This window comes from Hemicordylus capensis, chromosome 4 (assembly GCF_027244095.1).
Source record: "Hemicordylus capensis ecotype Gifberg chromosome 4, rHemCap1.1.pri, whole genome shotgun sequence".
NCBI classification, from domain to species: domain Eukaryota; kingdom Metazoa; phylum Chordata; class Lepidosauria; order Squamata; family Cordylidae; genus Hemicordylus; species Hemicordylus capensis.
Genome location: NC_069660.1, coordinates 76,210,662 through 76,236,569, shown reverse-complemented (window position 1 = coordinate 76,236,569; position 25,908 = coordinate 76,210,662). Strand labels below are relative to the sequence as shown.

Genomic DNA, 25,908 nt, shown 5'->3' with positions numbered 1-25,908 from the left:
GGGAAAGGTTAAACAAAAATTTTTAATCACCCACTTGCCCATTTCTTTTGTGGGTTGGGTGGTAAGTAGCACCCATCATGCCCTACCACCCAGCCCACTTTGGTGACCCTAGGACCTACCCATGGGAAACAATGGGGTGATATGAGTTCCCCATTATTCCCTATGGCCAAATTACTCAAATCAATTTGAGTTGATTCATTGAAACAGCCGGCTAAGGGCACTGTTTCGACGAATCAGTTCAAGTACTTTGCCCAATTTCAGTCAAACACTGGCTAACATACTGCACAATGAGCCTAAGTGAAAGGCAAGCTCACTCCTTTAGACCTCAAAGGCATGGCTTGTGAAGGCAGGGAGGCTCCACAGCTACTGTGTCCTTGCACTCCCACTGCTACCCCCATTCAGAATAATGGAAGTAGCAGTGGGAGTGCAAGGCTCCTTAACAGCCACAGAACTTCCCTGTCTTTGCAAGCTGGGTTCAGGGGCTCAGAAGCAGGGAGAGCACCTGTCTCTTAGGCAGGCAACTTGTGCAGTATCTGAGCCACATTCACCATCTCACACAGCTTCAACAGACTTCAAAACCTCCCAGAATGCCAAACACAGGCGCTTCGAGCAAAAATTTCTGAGCCCTATGTTTTGGCCTCCATGTATTCAGAAGATGAGAAGAATGTTAAAAATGCTTTTAACAGTATCATCAGTATGTCCCAAATGCGGGTACACTAAGCATCAATCAGCCACCAATCATAAGGTACTGGCATTGATAATTCTACAGATGGTATAGACAAGTCTACTGTTTAGCCAGTGAAAGGTGTTCAATACTCTGAAGAAGAAGGTAGTCCGTTGTACTTTGGCTGTATAAAGGTTAAGTTCCAGTGCATCAGAAGTGGATTTACTGACATATTTGTTTAATCCTGCCATACACACTCTCAGGGATTTTAATGACTTGCCTGATCAATAGAGAGGGACGCTTCTCTGCTATTAGGAGTCTAGGAAACCCACCACAATCTGAAGTCCCATAAGTATACTAACACTACTCCCCATAGCATCCTGGAACAAGTATACTACTTCTCCTACATACCAGGAAGCAGAGTGGAAGACCTATAAACTTCACCATGGGAATGACGACAAGCAATACTGTATGGAAATCCCACTAAGATAGAGGTGTGACACATCCAATCAGCATATCTATAGAAAATCCACAATAGGGCAGTAGTGTGAATTACCCCACCCAAGACTGATGACCCACCAGGGGCGTAACTACCATTAGGCAAGGGGAGGCAGTCGTCTTGGGGCCCCACTGCCTCGAGGGGCCCCCCAGAGGCACATCACATGACTCCCCACCCGCCCATGTTGCACCCCCTATGAATTATGTTGAGTCTCTTGGAGATCGGCAGGAGCAGAGAGTAAAAAAAACTAGATTCAATGTGAACTGGATATTCACCGTACTCATAATGGGGATGTGAGTGTGAGTGCACTATATATTGTGAAGTGTGTTTGTGTGTGTATATCAGCGAGGGGCCCATTTTAAAATCTTGTCTCTGGGCCCCCTCCAACCTTGCTACGCCCCTGTGACCCACCACCAATATACGGGAAGAATTGACTACATACAGAAAGGACAGGCTTCAACCAAGACAAACATTGCATATTACCATAACTTACATCTGGAAGAAGTGTTGCAACTGAAACTCATTTTATTACCCATTCATATCCCATGAAATAAAATTTCAGAATGAAGCTTCACAAACTTTCAAAAAATAAAAACCAGGAAGGATCTACTTAAATCCCCAAACAAAAACCAGACCAAATTAAATCAGTAAAATTAAGTCAAGTTTCTCCATTTTTAACTCACGATTTTCCAGAAGAGTGCATACTGGTTGGCTGCCATTACAATAATTAAATAAAGCTTTTGTTACTCTTTAGAAGCATAATCCAAAACTGCTAGTGTGTTACCTATGTGTGTTGTGTACTACACAATCATCTGTGCTTGGAGGTAAAATGGAACAATTCTGAAGTTAATGGATTTCTGTTTAGCTTTCTGAATGCTAAGCAAGATTGATTGATGGATAGATTAAGTGCTGTCAAGTGGGTGTCGACTCTTAGTGACCACATAGATAGATTCTCTCCAGGATGATCTGTCTTTAACTTGGCCTTTAAGGTCTCTCAGTAGTGCATTCATTGCTGTCATAATCAGGTCCATTCACCTTGCTGCTGGTTGTCCTTTTCAACTTTTCCCAGCATTATGGACTTCTCAAGGGAGCTGGATCTTCACATAATGTGTCCAAAGTAGGATAGTCTGAGCCTGGTCATTTGTGCCTCAAGTGAAAATTCTGGATTTGTTCTATGATCCATTTGTTTGTTTTCCTGGCTGTCCATGGTATCCTCAAAAGTCTTCTCCAGCACCAAAGTGAAGCGTCAATGCTTTTTCTTTCTTGAAGCAAGATTACTTACTTGAAATCAACGGTCACAATTGAATACAGATTTAGGTATATTGGATTGTGGGCTAAATGCCCAGAATTTTCCAGAAGCAAGGGTGGCAATTACTGGGCAAAACATTGTTCCCAAGATGGAAAGTAAAGGTTCGTGCTGTTTGAGTTGAGTCATAAATATTCACAATTGGCCACAGCAATAAAAACATGATTTATTGAATCATATACTTCATCTCAGACGTCAAATATTTCTCCTAGGATCTTTCTCTTACGTAGAAAAGCAGGTTTTCAATTCAGTATGTCTGAAACAAGGTCATAACTGAGTTTTAAAAATTTAAGAAGAATGCAGCATTCAACTTGTTGTAAACCACCCAATGACATAGGTTTGAGGTGGTATACAAGTTTGATAAACAAACAAACAAGGCATGAATTGCATTCATGTGGCATTGTAAGATGGAATGATCTAAACATTAGATTGAAACAAATTCTGAAATGGAATTCCTTCATGTGTAAAAAGGCCTCTACCTTTCCCTCTATTACAGAAATCAATAAAGATTCAAGTAAAGTAAAGTGTGCTGGCAAGTCGATGTTGACTCCTGGCGACCACAGAGCCCTGTGGTTTTTCTTTGGCAGAATACAGGGGGGGGGTTACCATTGCCATCTTCCGCGCAGTATGAGATGATGCCTTTCATCTTCCTATATCTCTGCTGCCTGATACAGGTGTTTTCCACAGTCTGGGAAACATACTATGGGGAATTCGAACTGGCAACCTCATGCTTGCTATTCAAGGCATTTTCCCACTGCAGCAGATTCAAACCCAAGGAAATTTGACATTTGACCTCTGGTCTGGAGAGGAGATCTGGTCTTGTGGTAACAAGTATGACTTGCCCCCTTAGCTAAGCAGGGTCTATCCTGGTTGCATATGAATGGGAGACTTGATGTGTGAGCACTGTAAGATAGTCCCCTCAGGGGATGGAGCCTCTCTGGGAAGAGCAGAAGGTTCCAAATTCCCTCCCTGGCTTCTTCAAGATAGGGCTGAGAGATATTCTTGCCTGCAACCTTGGAGAAGCCGCTGCCAGTCTAGGTAGACAATTGTGAGCTAGATGGACCTATGGTCCGACTCAGAATATGGCACCTTCTTATGTTCCTACTACACTTATATTTCTCTGTCTTATAATATGATGAATGCTGTGCTTGCTATAAACTGACAACGCCCTGGGCAGCTCACTGCAACCTTGCCTCTAGCTCAGGGGTGGGCAAACTTGGCCCTCCGGATATTGTTCAACTGGAGTTGTTGTTCAAGAACAGCTGGAGAACCAAGTTTGCCCACCTCTGCTCTAGCTAAACAGTGATAAGCAGCAATTCCTCCCAACCACATGAGCTGCTAATGCCTCAAATTGTATGGCAAAGTACAATGCAACAAGATTTAGGTTCTTAACATGAAAATTGCAGGGCTTTATACTTTGGTAACCATCATTCACAAATCATAATGTGATTAAATAAGTAATAAAGAACAGCAAGTGTACTGTGCTGAGAACTGGGCTACCTGCTATAACATTATTTGACCATATACACTTGCAATATGCCCATTTATTTATTTATTTGATTTCTATATTGTCTTCCAATAGGCTCCAAAATTGTGCTTGCGTTCCCCCCCATTCTATTATATTGATGCACAACCTCCAACCATGATTTCTTTATCCTCTTTGCAGGTAGCCTTGTCAAGGGGAAACCACCAAGTCATCAAAAAGACATCCAATCTGCTGTCACCCAAATCAAACACACTTGTGCAGAGAAGACAAAAATGTCAGTGTTCTTAAGTAATAAGGGATTTCTGGCATGAACAACTGCCTATTCACAACAATCTATGCAGTTAATGTTATTACCCCTGTATCAGTGCCGGCCGGTGAGGGCAGCGTGGGGATGGGGGGCAGTGAGGCGTACCTTTAAAAGTCTTTACTGGCCATACCACCAGCACCTGGAAGACACAGGGAGCAGCAGCACCCCGTCCAATATCCCACACAGCCGAGGGCCCACCTATGGCACCTGCCCTCTGTATGAAAATCAACAGCCTTTGTGCTATTCTTTTTGTGGTTGTTGGCAGACCTGTAGCCAGATAGTGGCATGGAGTGCACCTGCCTCCCCCCAAAATTCTTCTTCCTCTCCAGCGGCCACCAGGAGCTCAGCTGAGGAGGGAGAAGAATAGCTCGCCTCACAGCCTGCTGCACCGGCACTCCAGCCGCCCCTTCTCCTCCCGTTCCCGCCAAGCAAGCAAGCAGCTGCTAGGCTGTGCTTTCGTCTTCTCCTGCCCGCGCGCCTGCTCAAAGAGCCAGTGTGAGCAAGGCTGGCTAGAGGCACTGAGAGAGACTGGAAACCACAGATGTGATGGCCGCTGCCAAGCGACAGACTCTGCAGCTACAGCTCAGAGCAGCGGAACACGGAGGAGTTCTCCCTCCCCTTCAGCTGGGCATACTGGGCAAGTGGCTGGCTGTGTTCTTGACTTGACTAATACTAAGGTCATTATGGGGTGTGTGTGTGTGTTTACAGGTGAGGCAGGTAGTATGAGTAGGTGTGTGTCAGTGTGTGCCTATGTCTGTCTTCCGCCTCCCCCATGATAGATCCTGGCAGCAGGCTACTGCTAGCAAAGCAAATAGAGAGGCTAGGGGGATGGGATGTGTGACTCTTGTTTGGGGCTCTGCAAGAGAGAGAGAGACTGTATGTACAGAATGTATATAGGAATGGCTGATGCTCTGCAAAGGGGATAGGCTTTCTCTGTAGCTGCCCCAGGGCTTTGGAATATGCTCCCTACTGAAATAGGAGTATCTCCTTCTCTGTTTGTTTTCAGGAAGAACCTCAAAACTCTCCTGTTTTTGTAGGAATTTAATTAGAATTAATTTTAATAGTTTTAAAACTTGTTTTAATATCTATTTTATTCTATTGTTTTTATTATGTATTTTAATTTGTAACTTTTAAATATTTAAAATTTTGTACACCACCTAGAGATCGACATATCGGGCAGTACAGAAATATGATAAAATAAATAAATAAATATAAATATAAACAGGCGGGCAGCCTGACCACCCCACCCTTGTGATTGTACCCCAAAAACTTTAGGCTGGCTACAGGCCTGGTTGTTGGTCATGAACATTTGCAGAGTGGTCACATTTGCTTTCACAAGCAGTAATAACTGAGATAGATGTTAACAAGACCAACAGAACTAATACCAGGGGTAAATGAATGGTGCAGTTCTCTTCATCCCCAATGGCATATGAACATCTTTGATCACAGAAATGGTCATTCATGCAGCACAACTGTTATAATTACCATTAATCATTACTAGGCAGTTTGATTGGGTAAAGGATTCCAAAAAGAGCTAAGACCACAGGTAGTTTACCAACCCTGCTATAACTACTTCTTCTTCAAGAAAGGTAATAATACAGGGCCAGTTTGAGTAAAAGGGGAGGTACCAAAGGCCTGGGGGGTGGGGTGGGCAAAGCTAAATGTTAAAGTACTTAGGTTGAGAAATTACCCAAGAACTCTAATCTGGTCATAAACTGTGTTATCCACATTATAAAAGATATTGGGCAGGATCTAGACAAAATTAGTCATTGAAAGTCTCACTTTTGAAATTATTTAAATTCGTCATGACTAATTGGTCTCACTGATTTCAATGGTGCTTATTCATGACTCATTTAATCTGGATCCTGCTCATTAGTTGTAGAATTTACATGTTTTAAGCTTTCCCATTCAGAGTTTATACATCTTTGTGAGTACTCACATGAGTACCACTCCTACACTTCAACACAGAAACACACATTTAATAATGTATTTATCTGGCAGCTAAATTGGCACCAATCTTGGATTCTTATTATCTCAGATAAAAAGCCAAGCAAGAATAGATAAAAATGCCTTTGGTAAATCTGTTATGGTTTGATGAAAGGAAAGTAAACAAGTTGTTCTAGTAGGAACTAATCAGCCTACTTTCCTTTCACTGTCTCGACAACTGGACTAAACTTGGTTCAAATAGAAGTTCACAAGTTAGATCTCTTGCACCTCAAATGTTCATGCATCCACCATCTTGGATTGGGGTGGATGACATTATTACAAACTACACCATTGAGGTGTCCCTGTGCGCCACTCACTACAACTGTATCAAATTTGGTTCAAATCAGTTAAGTGTTTCACAAGTTAGCCTCCAAACCAAAGTTTATGCATCTGCCATCTTGAATCAGGGTGGATGACATCATCACAAACGACACCATTGAGGTGTCCCTGTGTGTCACTCACTGCAACTGTACGTGATTTGGTTTAAATCAGTTAGTCCACAAAAAAGCCCGCTTGCGCCTCAGATGTTCACGCGGCCATCAACTTGACTTGGAGTGGATGACATCATCACACACCATGCCATTTGAGCATCCCTATGTGTCCCTGCAACTGTAGCAAATTTGGTTCAAATAGGTTAAGCAGTTCACAGGTTAGCCCACTTGGGCCTCAAACGTTTTTGTATCCACCGTCTTGGATGGGAGTGGATGACATCATCACAAACTATGCCATTGAGGTGTCCCTACAACTGTATCCGATTTTGTTCACATTGGTCCAGGCATTGCAACGTTCATGGGGGACACACACACAGAATGCCGGGTGATCTCATAAGCCTACTGGAAAGTAGACTAATAAAGTAGCAGCTATAGGCCATCCATTTCAGTTCTATCCATATAGAGTAAATTTTTTTAAAATGTCCAGGTTTATTCCCCTTGGCCTCTATATTTTATAATGAAAAGTTCCTTTCACCAGAATTATTGGGGGATAAATCATTATGGTTTGATCACCATCTGCGTTGCATCATGAATTTGATAAAGGGGAATGAAATTAAGACTTACCAAGGGTTAATGGGGAAATGGATGGGAAGACTCTTATGCGGTTTCAGTATTTTCAAATTAGCAAGGTTTATTGTTTAAATATAAATTTGGGGGATAAAAGATTTGCATAGTGTTTAGTCACTAACTCAGGATTAAAAGGATTAATTAGTTATTGACACTGATTCCATTGCAATGGAAGAAACATGACAAAGATAGGATTATAAATGGGGAAAAGACCTAGGTGAACCAGTTAACAACAGGGAGTGAATTTGGATAGATGTGGGGCAATGGAGTGAGTTGAACATTTTAGGAGAGGTTTTTCAAATTGTAACTTTGATTGTATCTGTCTTTTGCATACTTGTCATATATGTTTAATTCTTATCCTAATACATGCTAGAAATAATGTTAAAGCATAAAACATTTTTCACATGGTGCGGACAAGTCCACGAATTAAAAAATATTGGAAACAAATTTTAAAGAAAAAATTACATATTTTCTTGATTATTCACCTAAAGTTGTTAGGTTTGTATATCTGAAATATGACGTTCTGGCTGATTATTTGCAATCTGCAGCAAGATTATGTATCAGCTTTAAGGAAATCAGTTGCTATATCAACTTTATCGGATTGGTACAAGCAAATCTGGGATGTTGCAATACTAACAGAGATGATGTACAATGGTCTGATGCAGAAAAATGTATTAGAAACTGGATTAATTTTTGGAATGATAGGTATGCTGGTATTTACTCATACTCTTTGTTTTCACCAGTGTAAGGAATATTATTTATTAATAAAAATAAACAGAACCAACAAATGGAATTCTGAGACAGCCAAATAAGCCTCAGGTAGACCAGCAAATCAACTACTGAGGAGGAATGGAAAGGCAAAGATTCCACCTGTTATGAAAAATGCATCCTACAAGCACATCTGGTTAGTAGTTCTTGGTAAGTACAGTTTCTGTTTCCTTACTCTGTACATTGCTAAATATAAAGTATGCTGTTGAGTCAGTGTCGACTCCCGGCGACCACAGAGCCCTGTGGTTGTCTTTGGTAGAATACAGGAGGGGCTTACCATTGCCATCTCCTGCACAATAGGAGATGATGCCTTTCAGCATCTTTCTATATTGCTGCTGCCTGATATAGGTGTCATTGCTAATGGGTTTTTACTCTCAGCCTACACCAAAATTGTGGTTAACAATAAAACAGATGTTTTCTAGGGGGGAAACCTCACGTGTATACATCAGACATAATTTTATGTTAGGAATGAGTTTTGCCACCACATTCAACCGCATTCACACTGAGGTAAAACATAGTCATAGGAACATAGGAGGTTGCCTTATATCGAGCCAGACTCTTGTTCTATCTACCTCAGTACTGTTTGCAGTGACTGGCAGCAACTCTCCAAGATTTCAGGCAGAAGTCTGTCCCAGTCATAAGAACAACCCTGCAGGATCAGGCCCCTAAGCCCATTCAATCCAGCACCCTTTTTCACACAGTGGCCCACCAGATGCCTCTGAGACACCCACAGGCAAGAGGTGCGGGAATGCCCTCTCCCCTGATGTTGCTCCCCTGCAACTGGTATTCTTGCAGTTGCAAGATGCAACTGGCATCTTGTCTGAGGCTGGAGGTGGCCTATAGCCACCAAACTAGTAGCCATTGATAGACCTGTCCTCCATGAATTTGTCTAAGCCCTTTTTAAGGCCATCCAGGCTAGTGGCCATCACCACATCCCATGGCAGAGAATTCCATAGATTAATTATATGCTATGTGAAAAAGAACTTCCTTTTGTCAGTCCTAAATTTCCTGGCCTTCAATTTTATAGATTCTAGTGTTAGAGAGGGAGAAAAATTTATCTCTGTCCACTTTCTCTACTCCATGCATAATTTTATACACTTTGATCATGTAGTTACCTCTTTTCCAAACTAAAAAGCCCCAGATGCTGTGGCCTTGCCTCATAAGGAAGGTGCACCAGGCCCCTGATCATCTTGGTTGCCCTCTTCTGCACCTTTTCCAGTTCTACAACAATCTCCAGCACAGAATTTGCCCTTTTCACAGCTGCCGTGCACTGAGGACACTTTCAACTAGCTGTCCACCACTCCCCATGATCCCTCTCCTGGTCACTCACTGACAGCTCAGATCCCATCAGCCTATATGTGAAGTTGCGTTTTTTTGCCCCAGTATGCATCACTTTATACTTGCTTACATTGAACCGCATCTGCCATTCTGGAGCTCCTCACAATCTGTTGTGGATTTCATTACCCAAAATAGTTTAGTGTCATCTGCAAATCTGACCACTTCCCTGGTTATCCCAACTTCTAGACCATTTATGAACAAGTTAAAGAGCACTGGTCCAAGTAGTGATCCCTGGGGGATCCCACTTCTTACTTCCCTCCATTGTGAAAACTGTCAATTTATTCCTACCTCTGTTTCCTGTCTTTGGAACTTTGTCAAAAGCTTTTTGGAAGTCCTAACTGGAGATGCCAGCGATTGAACCTGGGACCTCCTGCATGCACACAGATGCTCTATCACTGGGATACAGCCAGATCCACTAAAGGGGATATCTTACAGCAGACAGTATTAAACATCCAAATGCAAGCAAAATCGAACACTGCTTAGAAAAGGGGACAATTCATGTTTGCTGCTGCAAAACAGGCTTGCCACCCCCAAAGTCAGGTTAAGGAAGGAACGGCCTGGGAATTTTTTGCTCAAGTTTTTGCTAGGCAGAGCTCACTTGTGTTCCAGTGCAGTACCCTGCTAGATCTGGCACCTTGACTGATTAAGTCCCATCAAGTTGGTGTCGACTCTTAGCAACCACATAGATAGATTCTCTCCAGGAAGACCTGTCTTCAACTTGGCCTTTAAGGTCTCTCAGTGGTGCATTCATTGCTGTCGGAATCGAGTCCACCCACCTTGCTGCTGGTTGTCTTCTTCTTCTCTTTTCTTCAACTTTTCCCAGTATTATGGACTTCTCAAGGGAGCTAGGTCTTCGCATAATGTGTCCGAAGTATGATAGTTTGAGCCTGTGCCTCGAGTGAAAATTCTGGATTGATTTGTTTTATAATCCATTTGTTTGTTTTCCTGGCTGTCCATGGTATCCTCAAAAGTCTTCTCCAACACCAAAGTTCAAAATCGGCAATGCTTCTTCACATGATGAAAAATGCTTTTCAAATGCTTTTCACATGCTTTTTTTACCCCAGGCAAAAAGGCACTGCCAAGTACAACTGAGGTACAAATACACAACATCTTCCTGGCTAAACTGGCAAAACAGTTTCAATGAATTGCAAGTAAGAGGTTCCTGAGAAAGCTGTTATGACTCACTGCCACTCTCATTTACAAGTCCAACAGTAAAACAGGTTAAAAGGTCAACTGTGCACAGCGGTTTGCAGTACAGATAGTTTTAACAACTGAGTTGGGATTTTAAATTTGAATAGGGCTTTTCCTTCACCCTTGCACAGTTCTGGGGTAGCTGCAGGCAGTTGTGGGTAGAGAGAACCCTTCCAAAAACTTCCCTTCTGTATAAGATTGTGCCCCACCAAATGCAGCCAATTGACATGCAGGAACTCAAAATTTGATTTTACTAGATAACAGATGCTGTCAGACAAGCGCTGCAACATAAATGCCAGCAAACTGTTGTTTTATACAACTGCCCTGCCAACACCCACACTAATGGAAACATTGGTTTGACAATGCTGTGCTGTGCTATGGGAGACAGGTATTTTTCATCACTCTCCCCTTCCCTATGAAGCTGACTGTGACTCCCAAAAATATGTCCCTGAAGGTCACTCAGCCCTCGGGGACATATTTTTCGGCGTCACAGTCAGCTTCAGAGGGAAGGGGAGAGAGATGAAAATTGCCTCTCTCCACCCACAACCCAGCACAACATTTGCAGTGGGAAGTTGGTCAACATTTAATTGTAAACCTCCCAAAGATGCAAGTTTTGGGCGGTATAGAAATATGTTAAATAAAAACAAACAAACAAATAAACATTTTGTTAGGTATGCTGTGCTTGTCTGAGGGAGAAATTAATGACACTGTTATACATTTCTAAGTGAAACACCTTGGTTACTAGTTTATTTTTTTATCCAGAGGTTTATAACCCAACTTTCAGCCATAAAGAAAAGGCCCCAAGGCCTTTATTATTCATTAGTAATATTCATTATTACAAATGAAAATATGACACACACACCCAAATACAGAATAAATTCAACAACAAATTACAAATTAATATTAATACAGCAAGACAAGACAAGACAAGAGCAGAGGCAGAAACTAATAAAGGGGGGTGGGGACACATTTACTCTGCTGTCCTACTAATACAAATACATTGTATTTTGCAGCATTCCATCCAACTAAGCTTGGGAAACCCCTTCAGTTCTTTTCTGAAGCATCCTCTCTTATTATTACCTATGTTATACTGGTGTTGCATAGTGACTTAAGAGACTGAGCTGTGAATTAGGAAGTCCCTGGTTCAAATCTCACATCTGCCATGATCTCACTAAGTGGTCTTAGGCAAGCCACTCCCTCTCAGCCTCAGCCTAACCCCCTTCCTACCCACAATAAAGGGATAATACTGACCTACTTTATAGGGCTGTTGTAAGGATTACAAACAATAGAATCCAACACTCAAAAGTGCTATATCAATAGGCCCTATTTTTGCTTACCTTTTGGCAGGCAGTATAAACATATTTATGCCAGTGTGCTTTGGGATGCGCCTTTCATGGATTAATAGTGCTGATTATGAGTTTCTAAATTTTGTAAACATTTACACTCACACACCCTACCTCCTGCTGTTCTGATCTTTTTAGATTGTGTTTTGTATTTAATAAATGCTTTTGGTACTTCTTTTAAATGGAAAGGCAGGGTAGAACGATTTGGAAATAAACAAAATATAAAAATGCAAAGAATTTTATACACAGATATAATACAAACATACATGGAAGCAGATAGATAATGGTACAGAGTTTATAATTCTTTCCCCTCTGTACCCATATATGAATGTATCTGTCAACTGAAGACAACAATTCATGCACCTAACATAGTGGGCTCTAGTCCATGAAAGCATCTGTCACAATACAGGTGTTATTCTTCGAGATGCTGCAGGCCCCTCTGTTGTGTTTGCTGTAACAGACCAACACAACTATCGCTTCTGGAAATTATCCTAACATTTGCTCAGGGGGATAGGCTGAGGTCACACCATGTTGCACAGAAGAATCAAATTCTTGAAGAGCATGTGACATGGACATCCTGAACTGAAAAACGTATATTTGGGTATCTTCTCCATTTTATATGCACATTCTGGAGGTGGTATATCTGGTATTTGTGCCTTTTTGTGAATATTGTCAAGAGATCGATATATTGGTTTTAAGAATGGCAGCTAAGAGAGACTTTGATCAGACAAATTTGGAATTTCTTTTTGGAGACACTTTAAGATGGATATTGCAGGCACAGTTTGTACATGTCATTGAACATTGTGTCTATACTAATACACTCTACTGGCTATAATAAGAGTGTTTAGATAGCATTAATTGTTATAGATCAACTTTTGTATGATGCTGTCACATTGTCAAAAACAAGTAGTTCTGTTGGGGCTCCAACTTGAAGGAGACCCACTTAGAGAAGGGCAAGGAGCCTGCCCCAACCTGGATCCCCAATTCCAATGACAGCCCTACTACCCCTCAGACCCAGAGCAGTTAGAGCTGGTCACCCCTTTGGAGGAGCCTGCAGCACTACGGTCCCATTGCCCCCCAGGGAGGCTCTTGTTCCCTGCTCAGAGCCCTTTCCATTGTTCCCGAGTCCCCAAGAATGGAAGCAATGCCACCCAGGGCTGAACTCCAGCTCTAAAGGCAGAGTGCCTACCTCTCAATGGGCCTCCTCAGGAGGAGGGAGAGACGTGTTCAGGGCTGGCCTGAAGATCCAGGAAGGGATGGGGCTCTTCTGGCTATATAATAGTTTCAGCTGGCCCCAGCCTTCCCTCTGTGAGCTTATGCTGCTTTGCTGGGTCACAGCCTTGCCTGATCTGGATACAGATAAGGTCTCAGCAGGAAGTATCTAAGTGGGAGATTTCCTGAGAACCTCATGTATCTCTCTCCCCCAAAGGAAAGTTGGGAAAGGTAAAACAAATGAATGAAATACCACCAGCATTGCTGCTACTGTGCTGCATGGCTATGCTAGTCTTTTCTCCAAGCACAAAACAATACCCAGGACTACAATCCAATGTGCTCCAGCAGAGAACATGGACCTGGGCTAAGTGGCAGGATGGGTATAGTACATGGGCTGGGAAGATTTCAGCTCTAATTCAGGTGTTCAGTAGCCATGGATACTTAATACCTGAATATGGCTTGAGATAGTTGGAAAGCTGGAAATCTCTGGGCCCTCTTGGATCAGCCATTAACGCCCTGGGCAGCCTTGATCCAGTCACAGCTCTCTCATACGTGATGCAGGGATGATAATAATAGTGGCCTGTGTTGCAGGATGGTTACAAAGATTAGTGAATGCTCTGAGGACTTGAGAAAAGCATTATACGCACACCACTCCATTCATTCATTCATTCATTCATTCCTGCTGAGCATTGGGCTTGACTGGATGGCCTGAAAAAAGTAATTCTTGGATCCTGTCCCCAATCTGCTGCAAGGAAATAGTAATGAGGACAGTTGTGAGGATGGACAGGATAATGCACATTTAAGAAGTGCTATAAAAATGATTAAATCATAAATCTGAACCTAGCCATCGACTTGCTGGGTGGCCTTGAGTCAGTCACAATCCTTCAGCCTGTTACCCTCATCTATAAAACAGAAATTACAATGATCTAGTGCTGACATAAAAATGTCAGGCACACACCCTAATCCAGTCCTCAGGAGCCAGAGTTCCCTGTCTGCAGCATGACCAGACTTTCCTGCCCACTTCATTTAAAGGTGGCTGGAGGAGAGTTGTACAGAAGTGTTTTGCAAATAGAGAACCAGGCTGAGGAAACTGAGTCAGCCCAAGGATGTTTACACAAACCTGCCCCCTCCTCATGCCAAGACATATACACGTATACCTGCCCCTTCCACATGTCAAAAGATGTGTACATAAACCTGTTCCCTCCACATTCCAAGACATGTACACATGAGCTTGCCCCCTCCACATCCCACAACATATACATGTATATCTGCCTCTTCCACATTCTAAAAAATACACACATGAACTTGTCCGCTCCACATTCCAAGACCTGCACATGTATACCTGCCTTCTCCACATGTTGAGGTGTGCAGATGAACCTATTCCTTCCATGTGCCAAAGGATGTACATGTTACCTTGCCTCCTGCATAAAGTTGTGCACATGAACCTGCCCTCTCCATATGCCAAAAAATGTTCACATAACCTTCCACATGCCTCAACTAAACTGACTTGGAATTAATTGCAGGAATTAAACAACAAAAGAAGTCAATATACAGTACAATCCTATGCACATTTACTCAGAAGCAAGTCTGTGTTCAGTGGGGCATATTGCCTGAAGAGCATGCACAGAACTGCAGCCTCAGTCATTATGTAATCACCTCATTAGTAAAAACAATGATCATCCCTTCCTTCTGAAGAGAAAAACAGTTTCAAAAGATGTAATTCCACTCACCATTTAACAGCCATTCAAAGTGACTATCAAAAGGTGCAGACTGTTACAAATGTTTTTACCTGATGCAAGTTCCCGTGATGGTCTGCGCCTTCCTGTCCTGTCTGGTGGGTCACTGCCATTCCCCGAGGCCATGCTGGAGTGGAGCTTTTGCAAAAGACAGTCTTGATCTGCAAAAGTTTATCAGACAGAGGAAACAATCTGTGAGTGAAAGGCTCAAGATCCTCTACAAAATTTTACTCACTGCTACAGTGCTGAGTGCTGCCCTTAAGTATGATCTCAGCAGCTTCCTCTTCCCATAAGAGCTGTTTGGCTCCGCCTCTCAGTAACCTGACTCTCAGTTTCTTAGTCAACCACACTCCAAACCCTTTGTACTCTGCCTGACAAATTCAGGCAATTCTACCTCTGGAAGTAATCCAATGATCGAGATTTTGGGGGAATTTGTTCCCTCTCTGTATATATGGCAGAGAGAGAAACAGCACAACATTACTGGAAGTAATCCAATGATCTCCAAAAATCCAAATGTAATCCAGGTCGGATGGGGGAAATTAGTGTCTCTCTGTGTATATATGGCAGAGAGAGAAACAGCACATTATTGTTTAAATTCATAATCAAACAAAACACAGTAATGGTTTAGCCACACATCTCTTCTACAGTGTTAAACACTGAAACACAAACATACAATAAAATTCAAGGTGACATGAATTCTATTTCAAATACCTGTATTCATATTTAGCTGAGAAAATGCTATTTTACTGGTCTACCTAATGAAGAATTGTGGATCAACCTAAAGCTTCTCCATGGATGACACACATCATGGGGATCCATTTCAATCTGGTTTTCAACTGGTTATGGGACTAAAAGTGCCTTGGTTGCCATGGTGGATTATTTACGCCAGGAACTAGATGGGAGTGGGGAGGGAATATCCCTGCAATTCTGCTGGAACTCTCAGAAGCTTTCAGTACTATCGACCAGGATATTCTTCTGACTCATGTCTCCAAGTTGGGGCTCTGTGGGTCAGTTTTGGACTGGTTCTGGTCCTACTTGGAGAGTCAGGTACAGAAAGTGCTGTTGGGGGATTACTGCTTCGCCCTGTGGTTGTTGGTTGTGGGGTCCCGTAGGGATTGATCCTTGTTTAAGATCTGCATGAAACCACTGGGAGAAGTTTTTCAGAGATTTGAACTGTGGGGTCATCAAGATGCAGATGACACCCAGCTCTTTCTCTTTATGTCATCTGACCCCAGGTTCTGAGCCATGCTTTGGAGGTCATGATGGGCTGGATGTGGAAGGGCCAGAGTAGGGGGCTTTCAGTCGGTTCTGGATGGGGCTGCACCCCCTCTAAAGGAGCCAGTTTGCAGCTGGAGGGGATCCTCTTGGTGAATTAGATGACAGGGGTTTCGCTGCACAGCTTCAGTTGGTACACCAGCTCTGCCCCTTTCCCAAGAAGGCTGATCTGGCCTCAGTCATCTGTGCCATAGTCCCATGACATTTGGACTGTTGTGGTGTGCTCTATGGGGGGCTGTGCTTGGAAAGCATTTGGAAGCTATAGGTGGCGCAGCTATATGCAGCTGCCAGACTGATATCTGAAGCTGCCCTCATTATACCAATCCTGAAGAGACGACACAGGATTCCTATCTGTTCCAGTTTCCAACTTATTCTGGACAGCTCTGGCATTACAGAGGAGCAAGGTGAGAGTCTGTGGGAGGTTGGCACTGCTCCCCATGGTCAAAGAGCTGGCAGGGCAGCCGGAAGGGGAAACAGCTAATAGATTTCTGACTTCCCTTCCCCTGTAACGACGCACTGAACTGCCAACTTTACTTCCTCTATTCCCCACCACCACCGGAATAGCCACCCCATAGTCAGTGGACACACACCCTGTCTCCCCTTCCCCAGACAAACCAAGACACATCTGGAACACCCAGGATCCGAAAACAACAGAAGCCAAAAGATATCACCAGGCCCTCGCCCTCGTTGCCCCCTGAGGTGGCTCCAGCAAGGGGGCGACCCCCTTTGGTGTCGCCCCTTCAGTGGCAACCCTGCCGGTGGCGGGCCGACCACCACAGTGCAGCAGTCCTTTTATAAGCCCAGAAAGATGGCTCATTGGAGCAGCTGACCCTCAGGAACTGCTGACTCACCCCCTCTGGCCCTGATCCGGCACAGACTCACCTGCAGGGCAGCCACAGCCCCACACGCTAGGGGGCACACAGACTGGCAAGCTGACAACAGCAGACAGCAACCACACAGGCTCTCACCACTGGGCAGCCACTGTCTCTGGGAAGCAGATGTTAAAGTCTCCTCCTCCTCCCTGCAAGGCTTCTGGCAACTGAGGCACAGAGCATAGGGCAGCAGTCTTTTTATAAGCCCAGAAAGCCCATGAATTAAAAAAAAAAAATCAGAGACTGTGGAGGAAAGAACTCTGTCTCTTTGTTCTGATCCAGGCAGATCAGAAAGCCAGGTTCCTCCTCAGCCAGGTCAGAATTCGGAATAAAAAAACATAAATAGTTCTGCAACTGTTTTTCAAAAATTTCTTCCAATCCAAAAATAGACAAAGGAGGAGATAGCATTCCTGCTTGAGCATGAAATTCCATCATATTGGTGACTTCCTGAGCTGGTTAATTAATTGAGTAATTAAAAAAAAGAAATAATAAACCAAAATTGAATGCCTAATTTAGGTGTGTCATGAAAATGAGCAATTTATTACTTTGGGAGTTAAAGTTAAAACCCTGTACTATGAATACATTATACCTGCTATAAAACTAGAAATAGTTTCCCTGTTTATAGAAATAGAGAAACCATTGTTCACTGGGATCATAAGTTTGACTTGATATACTGAACTTAATAATGCTATTGGTAGATATTTTAGGAAACAATAAAATCAGAACCTTATTCAGTAAACCTCCGCCTGCTCATACATTAACCTGATAGAATACACACACAAGAAAACTCAAACTTCTTTTTGTTAAAACGATATCACGATTACCCTAAATTAAAAAATTAACCATTTCCTATGAAAATCTTGAAAACCCAGCAGTGATAGATATGTCTCTAGTTCAACGCAAGAAAGCAATTGTTTTTGTATTTGCAGCAAATGTAAACACGTATGATAGATTCCATGGTCTGAGGGTCCAAAGAGGAAGAACCGAGAAAACTGGGAAGTAAACACTAGGTGTGCCATTACTGCCAACAGAGCAAAGAGGGCCCTTTTAAAAATTGGTGGTTCTCTTTATTGAGCGGGGGGAGAGCAACTGGCCCTATCCATCCCTAGCACAACATCCCTCCGGTGGATGTTGCTGGTGTCTATCATATTATGACTTGTCCCCATAGCTAAGCAGGGTCTGCCCTGGTTGCATATGAATGGGAGACTTGATGTGTGAGCACTGCAAGATATTCCCCTTAGGGGATGAAGCCGCTCTGGGATGAGCATCTAGGTTCCAAGTTCCCTCTCTGACTTCTTCAAGATAGGGCTGAGAGAGATTCCTGCCTACAACCTTGGAGAAGCCGCTGCCAGTCTGTGAAGGCAATACTGAGCTAGATAGACCAATGTTCTGACTCAGTATATGGCAGTTTCCTATGTTCTTATGTTCTTTTTTTAGATTGTGAGCCCTTTGAGGACAGGGAGTCATTTTAATTGATTAATTAATCAATCTATATCTATGTAAACCACTTTGGGAACTTTTTTTGAAAAGTGGTATATAAATATTTGTCGTATTCATACCATCTGTAAGTACTTTATGCATATGCTTAAAGAGGAGTTAAAAGCCTAAAACCAGAAGCATTAGCAGGAAAAATAGGTCGTGCCACAAATACTACTATGCTAATGAAGCATGGCTGCCACGAGGCTTCTTGGAGGTAAGAGGTTGTCCCCTGTAGAAAAGAGGATGCTGGACTAGGTGGGCCTTTGGGGTCTGATCCATCAGGGCTCTTCTTATGATGTTATGCTAGAGAAGGGCCTTTGATAACCTGCTGTAGTAGTTTCCTGCACTAAGCAGGAATTGGACTAGAAGGCCTCCCAACTCTAAAATTCTATGATTCGTGACTGTTTTGTTAGCCTGTTTTGTACAGAGAGATTCTCCCAACCAGAAATATCACACAAACACTCAAGCTAATCAAATATTTAAATGTTGATTTGAAAAATTTTGAATAATTCAAAATATATCAAAATACGAAAAAAAAATCCCTTTAAAATGACTGAAATTGTATCTTCAACAAGAACTTCAAAATTCAGTGTCTGGCTTGTCCCTGAAGCAGACCCCATTTGCAGCATTAACTCCATGGCTGGCTGGCTGGCTGAAACTGATACTGCTAAAAAATGGATGCTGCTCAAAGCCTCAAAAGGAGTTCAAAATGGACAATGCTCAAATTCTGAAGAAATGTCTAGTTCTTGACTCAGAAGAAAATAGGGAAATGAGAATCTCTCCAGAGTGCACATCTAAAGTGGGGCAGTAGGGAACAGATTGTACTTCCCATGATATCTCTGGGATTTCCAGAAGAGCAGTTTGTTGAGCAGAGGGGAGATGCGAGTCAATTTCTGAATATAGGGCCAGCCTACTAATGAGGCCTGGTGAGATGGTAGCCTCAGACAGTGGATTGGAAGAGGTGGCAGATTAACAGCTTCAGCTGGCCGGCCACCTGCATCACACCACCCCATTCATGGACAGGCAACCACCCCTACCCATAAGCAATGGTAGTGGCCTCTGCTGCTACATCATTCTTCTGCTCCCTGCAAAGCAGGGGTGAGATACAGAGCAGAAGGACGTGTGGGGTCCTCCACACACTTCCTTCTACTCTATGTTTCCCCTCCCCACCTTTTCAAAAGAGAGAAAGAGCAGCAGTACTTGCTGCCACTCCCAAGTAAGGTAAGAAGGGGGTGGCAAGGGAGGGAAGATTGGGCAGGGGGAGAGAGCAACATGGGAGTGGTGGGGAGCAGCACTTTTGCTGCCTTTAAAGCCACCAGAAGCTCCCAGCTCTTGAGCTAACATTTACAGGCCTGGATAGGAAAGGGATGTAGGGCAATGAGAGGACACTGCCAGCTGGTTGCATTCCTATTAAAACCTGCAGGGCAATGCATCATTTGGGGCCTCATATCTGGTGCCCAAAAACCTTGAATCACCCCTGTCCACATAGTAGGAGATGTTGGTTTGACCAAGTAAGCCTGGTGGTCTTCAACAGTGCCTTTGTTGCGAAGATTTTTACATGGGACCCTAGTTGTCACCTAATGTTAGCATTAGTTGTTAGCATCCCCTGCTAACTGGGCAAAGAGGCACCTTTTAATGTGGCGATTCTCTTTATTTAGCAGGGGGAGAGTAACTGGCCCTATCCACCCCCAGCACAGTACCTCCAGTGACTGTTGCTGGTGTCTATCTTGTGGGGTTTTTTTTAGAATAATAAAAAAAAATAATGGTGCAGCAGGGAAATGACTTGATTAGCAAGCCAGAGGTTCCCAGTTTGAATCCCTGCTGGTATGTTTCCCAGAAACACCTATATCAGGCAGCAGCGATATAGGAAAGAGGCTGAAAAGCATCATCTCATACTGCGTGGGAGATGGTAACGGTAAACCCCTCCTGTACTCTACCAAGAAAACCACATTGCTCTGTGGTCTCCAGGAGTCAACACCAACTCGACGGCACACCTTACTTTACTAGTTGTCTTGAGCTTGGTTTGCTACATCAAGCCTTCACAATGACCTTAAATGGCAAGTCAGGAAATATTTATACTGAAGTAGCGACATGGATATCTCTAGGAATACTCTGGAGTCAGTGGCTTGAGAACTGTGACTATGTGGCTGTGTCTAAGGCATATCTAAGCATCAATTTGTAAACTGTGAGAGTGAAAACGAACGTTAAGAACAAGCAACTTATTAGCAATTGTCTTCGACTTATTCATTCTGTTTCTACCGTAGCAAGTCTGGCCAAAGGTATTTGGGTACCTGAGGTGAGTCATAATATGCAGCCTCAACATGCACTTCTGCCAAGCCGTGCCCCTGCAGGTTGAGGATAGGAGGCTGACAAGGGGGCTGTAGTGACAAGAAAAAGCTGCCAGCAGGCAGCCTCTTCTCCTTCGCCTGCCTTCCAACTAAGCCGTCTGTCCTTCCACCTCCCTCCCTCACTCTGTATGCTGTCAACTGGTACCCACCTCTGGGAGTCACAATTTGCAGGAGAGGGGAAAGGAAGGATGGAAAGATGGCTTGAACAGGGAGGGAGGCTTCAAAAGCAGCAAGAGCATCCTGCATGCTGCGCATGATAGGGACTGCTAGTAACCTTTCCTCTTCTCACGCAACCCATGAAGAGCCTTGCAAGGCACCAATGAAAAGCTCCCAATCCAAGCACTGCAAAGCTCTGCAAAGATACCACATGAAGAGGGAGGGTTTCCAGTAGATCGCACCCCTGTGCAGCACTTTTGCAAGACTTAGATGGGAAGCTCCCAACCTGGGCCTTACAAAGCTCTGCAAGGGTGCCATGCAAGGAGGGAGGGTTGCTAGCAGAGGGTGGTGAAACTGGCCATGCAGGAAGTCTGTATGATCACTTCCTACCAACTTATCTGCCCTATGCCTCTTGAACAAGCAGAGGATGGGATGCTTGAGGGACAGAGGAGGAGCGATGGACAGCAGAGATGGTTGATGCGGAAAGGAAAAAAAATGTTTCAGGGGTGATGCAATGGGCCCAGGAGGGATGAGATCGTGGGAGGTGGGTCTGTGGAGGTGGCCAGTCTACTACCTCTGCCAAGCTGCCACCTGAGGTAACTGCCTCATCTCTCCTCATTAGTGAGGCGCCATTGGTAGTTAAGTGTAAGAGGCACTAACTGTGGATTTGGTTTTCATCTCTGTAGTACATAGATGAAGCCAGCTAGTGGCACAGCAGTAAATGACTTGCCTAGCAAGCATGAGGTTGCCAGTTTGAATCCCCGCTGGTATGTTTCTCAGACTATGGGAAACATCTATATTGGGCAACAGCAATATAGGAAGATGCTGAAAGGCATCATTTTATACTGTGTGGGAGATGGCAGTGGTAAAACCCTCCTATATTCTACCAGAGAAAAACCACAGGGCTCTGTGGTCGCCAGGAATCGAAACTGACTCGATGGCACACTTTACCTAGTATATAGATGAGCCATCTTTCCTATGGAAGCATCAATCTGCAGTATTGGAACCATTCTGAGGGGGAGAAAAGAGCATAACCAATGGTTAATGATGGCTATCTACATGTTACTCAGTTGTAGCCTTTACATTAGTCCTCTTCAGATGTTATGAATTGTTAAGTGAGTGCGATCAAGGTTGCAGCTCACGGTATTGCTGATCATCATGCTTATGGTGCCATCATGTTCAAACCGCACAGTAAGCATGGCCATCAGGTGTAGGGTTTGAGTGACAGCGCGGGGGGGACGGGACACTTATTCCCTGCTTTCCCCTTCACAAGCAGAGCTCATGCTTATAATTTATAATGTCTGATAATTTATAATGCTTTTAATTTCTGTCACTGTGGTTTTAATTGTTGATTTCTATTGTATTTTCTTGTTTTTATCACAAGTTGTCTTGAGCAGCCTTGTGCTAGAAGAGCAGGATAGACATACTTTAAGTAAAATAAATAAGGTGTCACAGTACTCCTTGTAGTTTTTTTTGAATAACTGTTTGTCATGGAGTTTCTAAAGGCACCTTTGCCAGCGGGGGGAAATGCGGTAATAACAGGGAGAAATGAAAGCTTAATTGCTCATTTCCTGGAAAAACACACAGAGACTCTCATTCACACACACTTTCTGCCTTGGTTTGCATTTGGATGTGCCTTGATTTGCATTTGCCTTGGTTTGCATTTACAATATCTTGTAAAGATATTGTAAAGATATTCCCCTTAAGGGATGGGTCCATAGCTCATGGAAGAGCATCTGCATACTTGCATGCAGAAGGTCTCAGACTGACTTCCTGGCATCTCTAGTATAGGCTGAGAGAGCCTCCTGCCTGAAACCTTGGAGAGCCACTGCCAATACTGAGCTAAGATGGACCAGTAAAAGGCAGTTTCCTATGTTTCCATGTGGACCTAATAATTCAGTATGATTTCAATCAAGAGAAATCACCTAGTGTTGTCACCTTTTCCGACGAGGACTTTAAAAATATATTTGCACAGACGAAAGAGGGCAGCCTGGGGAATTATAAACCTGTTAGCTTGACTTTTAAATACAGGAAGCTGCAAAACAGATTACAAAACAATCTGTAGAAGAAAATGTGATTGTTAGTACTTAGACTTAATGAGATTAAGCCATGCCGAGCCAAATTGTTTTCCTGCTTTAACAACATAACTGGATTAGTGAATAAGAGAACTGCAAGAGCTCAGATGGACCTTGGTTTCTGTAAGGTTTGATTCATTTTCATGTGACACTGTGGGCCAATTCACACAACCTGCTGATGTGATAATTTATCCAGTGAGGAGCTTGGCTCTAAATGGGCACTGCATTTTTCTAATGATGAATGGCCATTTGGTAAAATTGTGCCACAGCATAAAAATGATTGTCATCTTGCAATACACCAGGTTGTGTTAATTAGCTCTTTGCAATAAGCTAGATAACAGGAGTTGGAATAGCAATAAAGAGGTCCAGGCTGTCTGTCTAGCCAGCCAGCTAGCTAAATAAAGCCAGCCAGCCAAATAAATAAGCAAATAAATAAATAATGGATCAAATGGAGTATAAAATGGGATTATGCTAATGGCCTATTCCTTTAGTATTGCTATATCAGCTGGTGACACAAAACGGTGAGAGAGATATTAGAATCTCAGAACTTGGGAGGGGCAGGTGGAAAAACAAAGGACAGTATCTTCCACATAGTGTTTAGTGCCACAATTTTCCTCCAAGTTGTGATGTATATCACATAGGATTCCAAATCACTTTCAGTTGAAATATATGCATCAATATTATAGCCTTATTCACACATCACGTTCAAAACATGTGCAATCTGTGTACAGTACACACACAGAGAGAGATCTCTACTCATCTATTCACACATTACATTCAATACACATACAGTTGTACACTTCCTATCTGTGCTCTCCATTTGAGGGGGCCTGTACCTAGGTGCACATTTAAAATTAGCATGGGCCAGTTTAAACAATACATGTAAAGCACATGAAAAGAAGGGGGCGCACTGAGAGTGTGCCTGTCAGGATATCCTCCACGGATCTCTTGATGATCTCCTGATCATATGTTGGGGATGTCCATTCAAATGGCCTCTAAACTGTACTCCAGCTACTTCTGTGATAAAGGGATGCACTGGGAGGGTGCCTTCATCTATGGAGGACATCCTGGATGGGTGCACTCTACATAAATAAATAAATTATTATTATTATTCAAAATATTTATACCCCACCCCTCCAGTGCACTACTGCTCAGGGCGGCTTACAACAATAAGATAGACACAAGACGCAATAAAATAAAACTAACTAAATTAAACAAGAGAAGAAGAAAAAAAGAAGAAATTATAAACTTTATTTGTTAGCCAATCCATAACAAATTGTCATCTGGGTGGCTTACAACACAACATTAAAACATGAGATAAGACACACACATTAAATCATAACAGACCAAACAAGTTGTTCTAGTAAAAACTAATCAGCTTACTTTCGTTTCACAGACTCTACAACTGGACTAAATCTGGTTCAAATTGAGGTCCACAAATTAGATCTCTTGCACCTCAAATGTTCATGCATCCACCATCTTGGATCAGGGTGGATGACATCATTACAAACTACACCATTTAGGCGTCCCTGTGTGCCACTGTACCAGATTTGGTTCAAATCAGTTAGACAGTCCTCAAGTTAGTGCACTTGCACCTCAAAAGTTCACGTTTGCCATCTTGGATCGAGGTGGATGACATCATCACAAACTACACCATTGGGGTACCCCATGTGTCCCTACAGCTGTACCAGATTTGGTTCAAATTAGTTAAGCGGTTCACAAGTGAGCCCACTTGCACCTCAAAAGTTTACATCCCACCATCTTGAATTGGTGTGGATGACATCGTCACAAACTATGCCATTGAGGTGTCCCTGTGTGTCACTCACTACAACTGTACCTAATTTGGTTTAAATTGGTTAGACAGTCCACAAATTAGCCTGTTTGCACCTCAGATGTTCACACAACCACCATCTTGAACTGGGGTGGATGACATCATGACAAACTACACCATTGAAGTGCCCCTAAATGTCTCTACAGCTGTAGCAAATTTGGTTCAATCGGTTAAGCAGTTCACAAGTGAGCCCACTTGCACCTCAAAAGTTTATGCATCCTCCATCTTGGACTGGGATGGATAACATCATCACAAACTACACTGTTGAGGTTTCCCTATGTGTCCTTACAACTGTACTCAATTTGGTTCATATTGGTCCAGGTGTTGCAAAGTTAATGGGTGGGGACACACACACACAGAATGCAGGGTGATCTCATAAGCCTACTGGAAAGTAGGTTAAAAGGGCAGGGGGGTACAAAATACAACAATAATTTTAAAAAACTTTTTAAAAAAATCAGTTACAATTACATCAAAAAATTTAAGTTTAAAACATAAAAGGCTTGAGTGAACAAAAAGTTCTTTACCTGGAATCTAAAAGAACAAAGTGATGAAGCCAAATGATTCTCACTGGGGAGGCTATTCCATAAACGGAGTTGTAGCAGATTTACCAAGCTGTTGTCTCAGAACAAACCCACATGAGGGGAAGGAAAATGCTGAATCATTCCCTCCATGCTTTCCAGAACAAAGGCTGCTTCCCAAAAAACTTTCCTGGATTCCTGGTAGATAATACACTGACACCACACCTGATTATCAACAGAGTTTATCCCCCACCCCACCAGCTTGGGTGAATTTCCAGGGAAACTCTCCTTCTCTTACTATTGGAAGAGTACAAAAGCCTTCCACGTGCAAACTTACATGTGGTGAGAAAACTGGTAGGTTGCTGAATGATCTGAGGTGTGTTTTGCACCAGTGAAAACCCTTCCCAGCCCCCTTTCCTGAGTTAAAAATCCACTCAAAGAGACTTGTTAAAATTGCAAA

The 25,908-nt window shown here is 43.0% G+C and overlaps 1 protein-coding gene across 3 annotated transcripts in view; it reads right to left on the bottom strand.

Moving 5' to 3' along the window:
- BAK1 (BCL2 antagonist/killer 1) overlaps nucleotides 1-25,908 on the bottom strand; it is an 80,098-nt gene that overhangs the window by 34,768 nt on the left and 19,422 nt on the right. For all 3 annotated transcript variants that reach the window (XM_053249914.1, XM_053249913.1, XM_053249915.1), the window contains exon 3: nucleotides 14,948-15,055. In XM_053249914.1, the coding sequence (XP_053105889.1) occupies nucleotides 14,948-15,020 (73 nt within the window). In that variant the 5' untranslated portion in view covers nucleotides 15,021-15,055. The remainder of the gene's footprint in view (nucleotides 1-14,947; nucleotides 15,056-25,908) is intronic.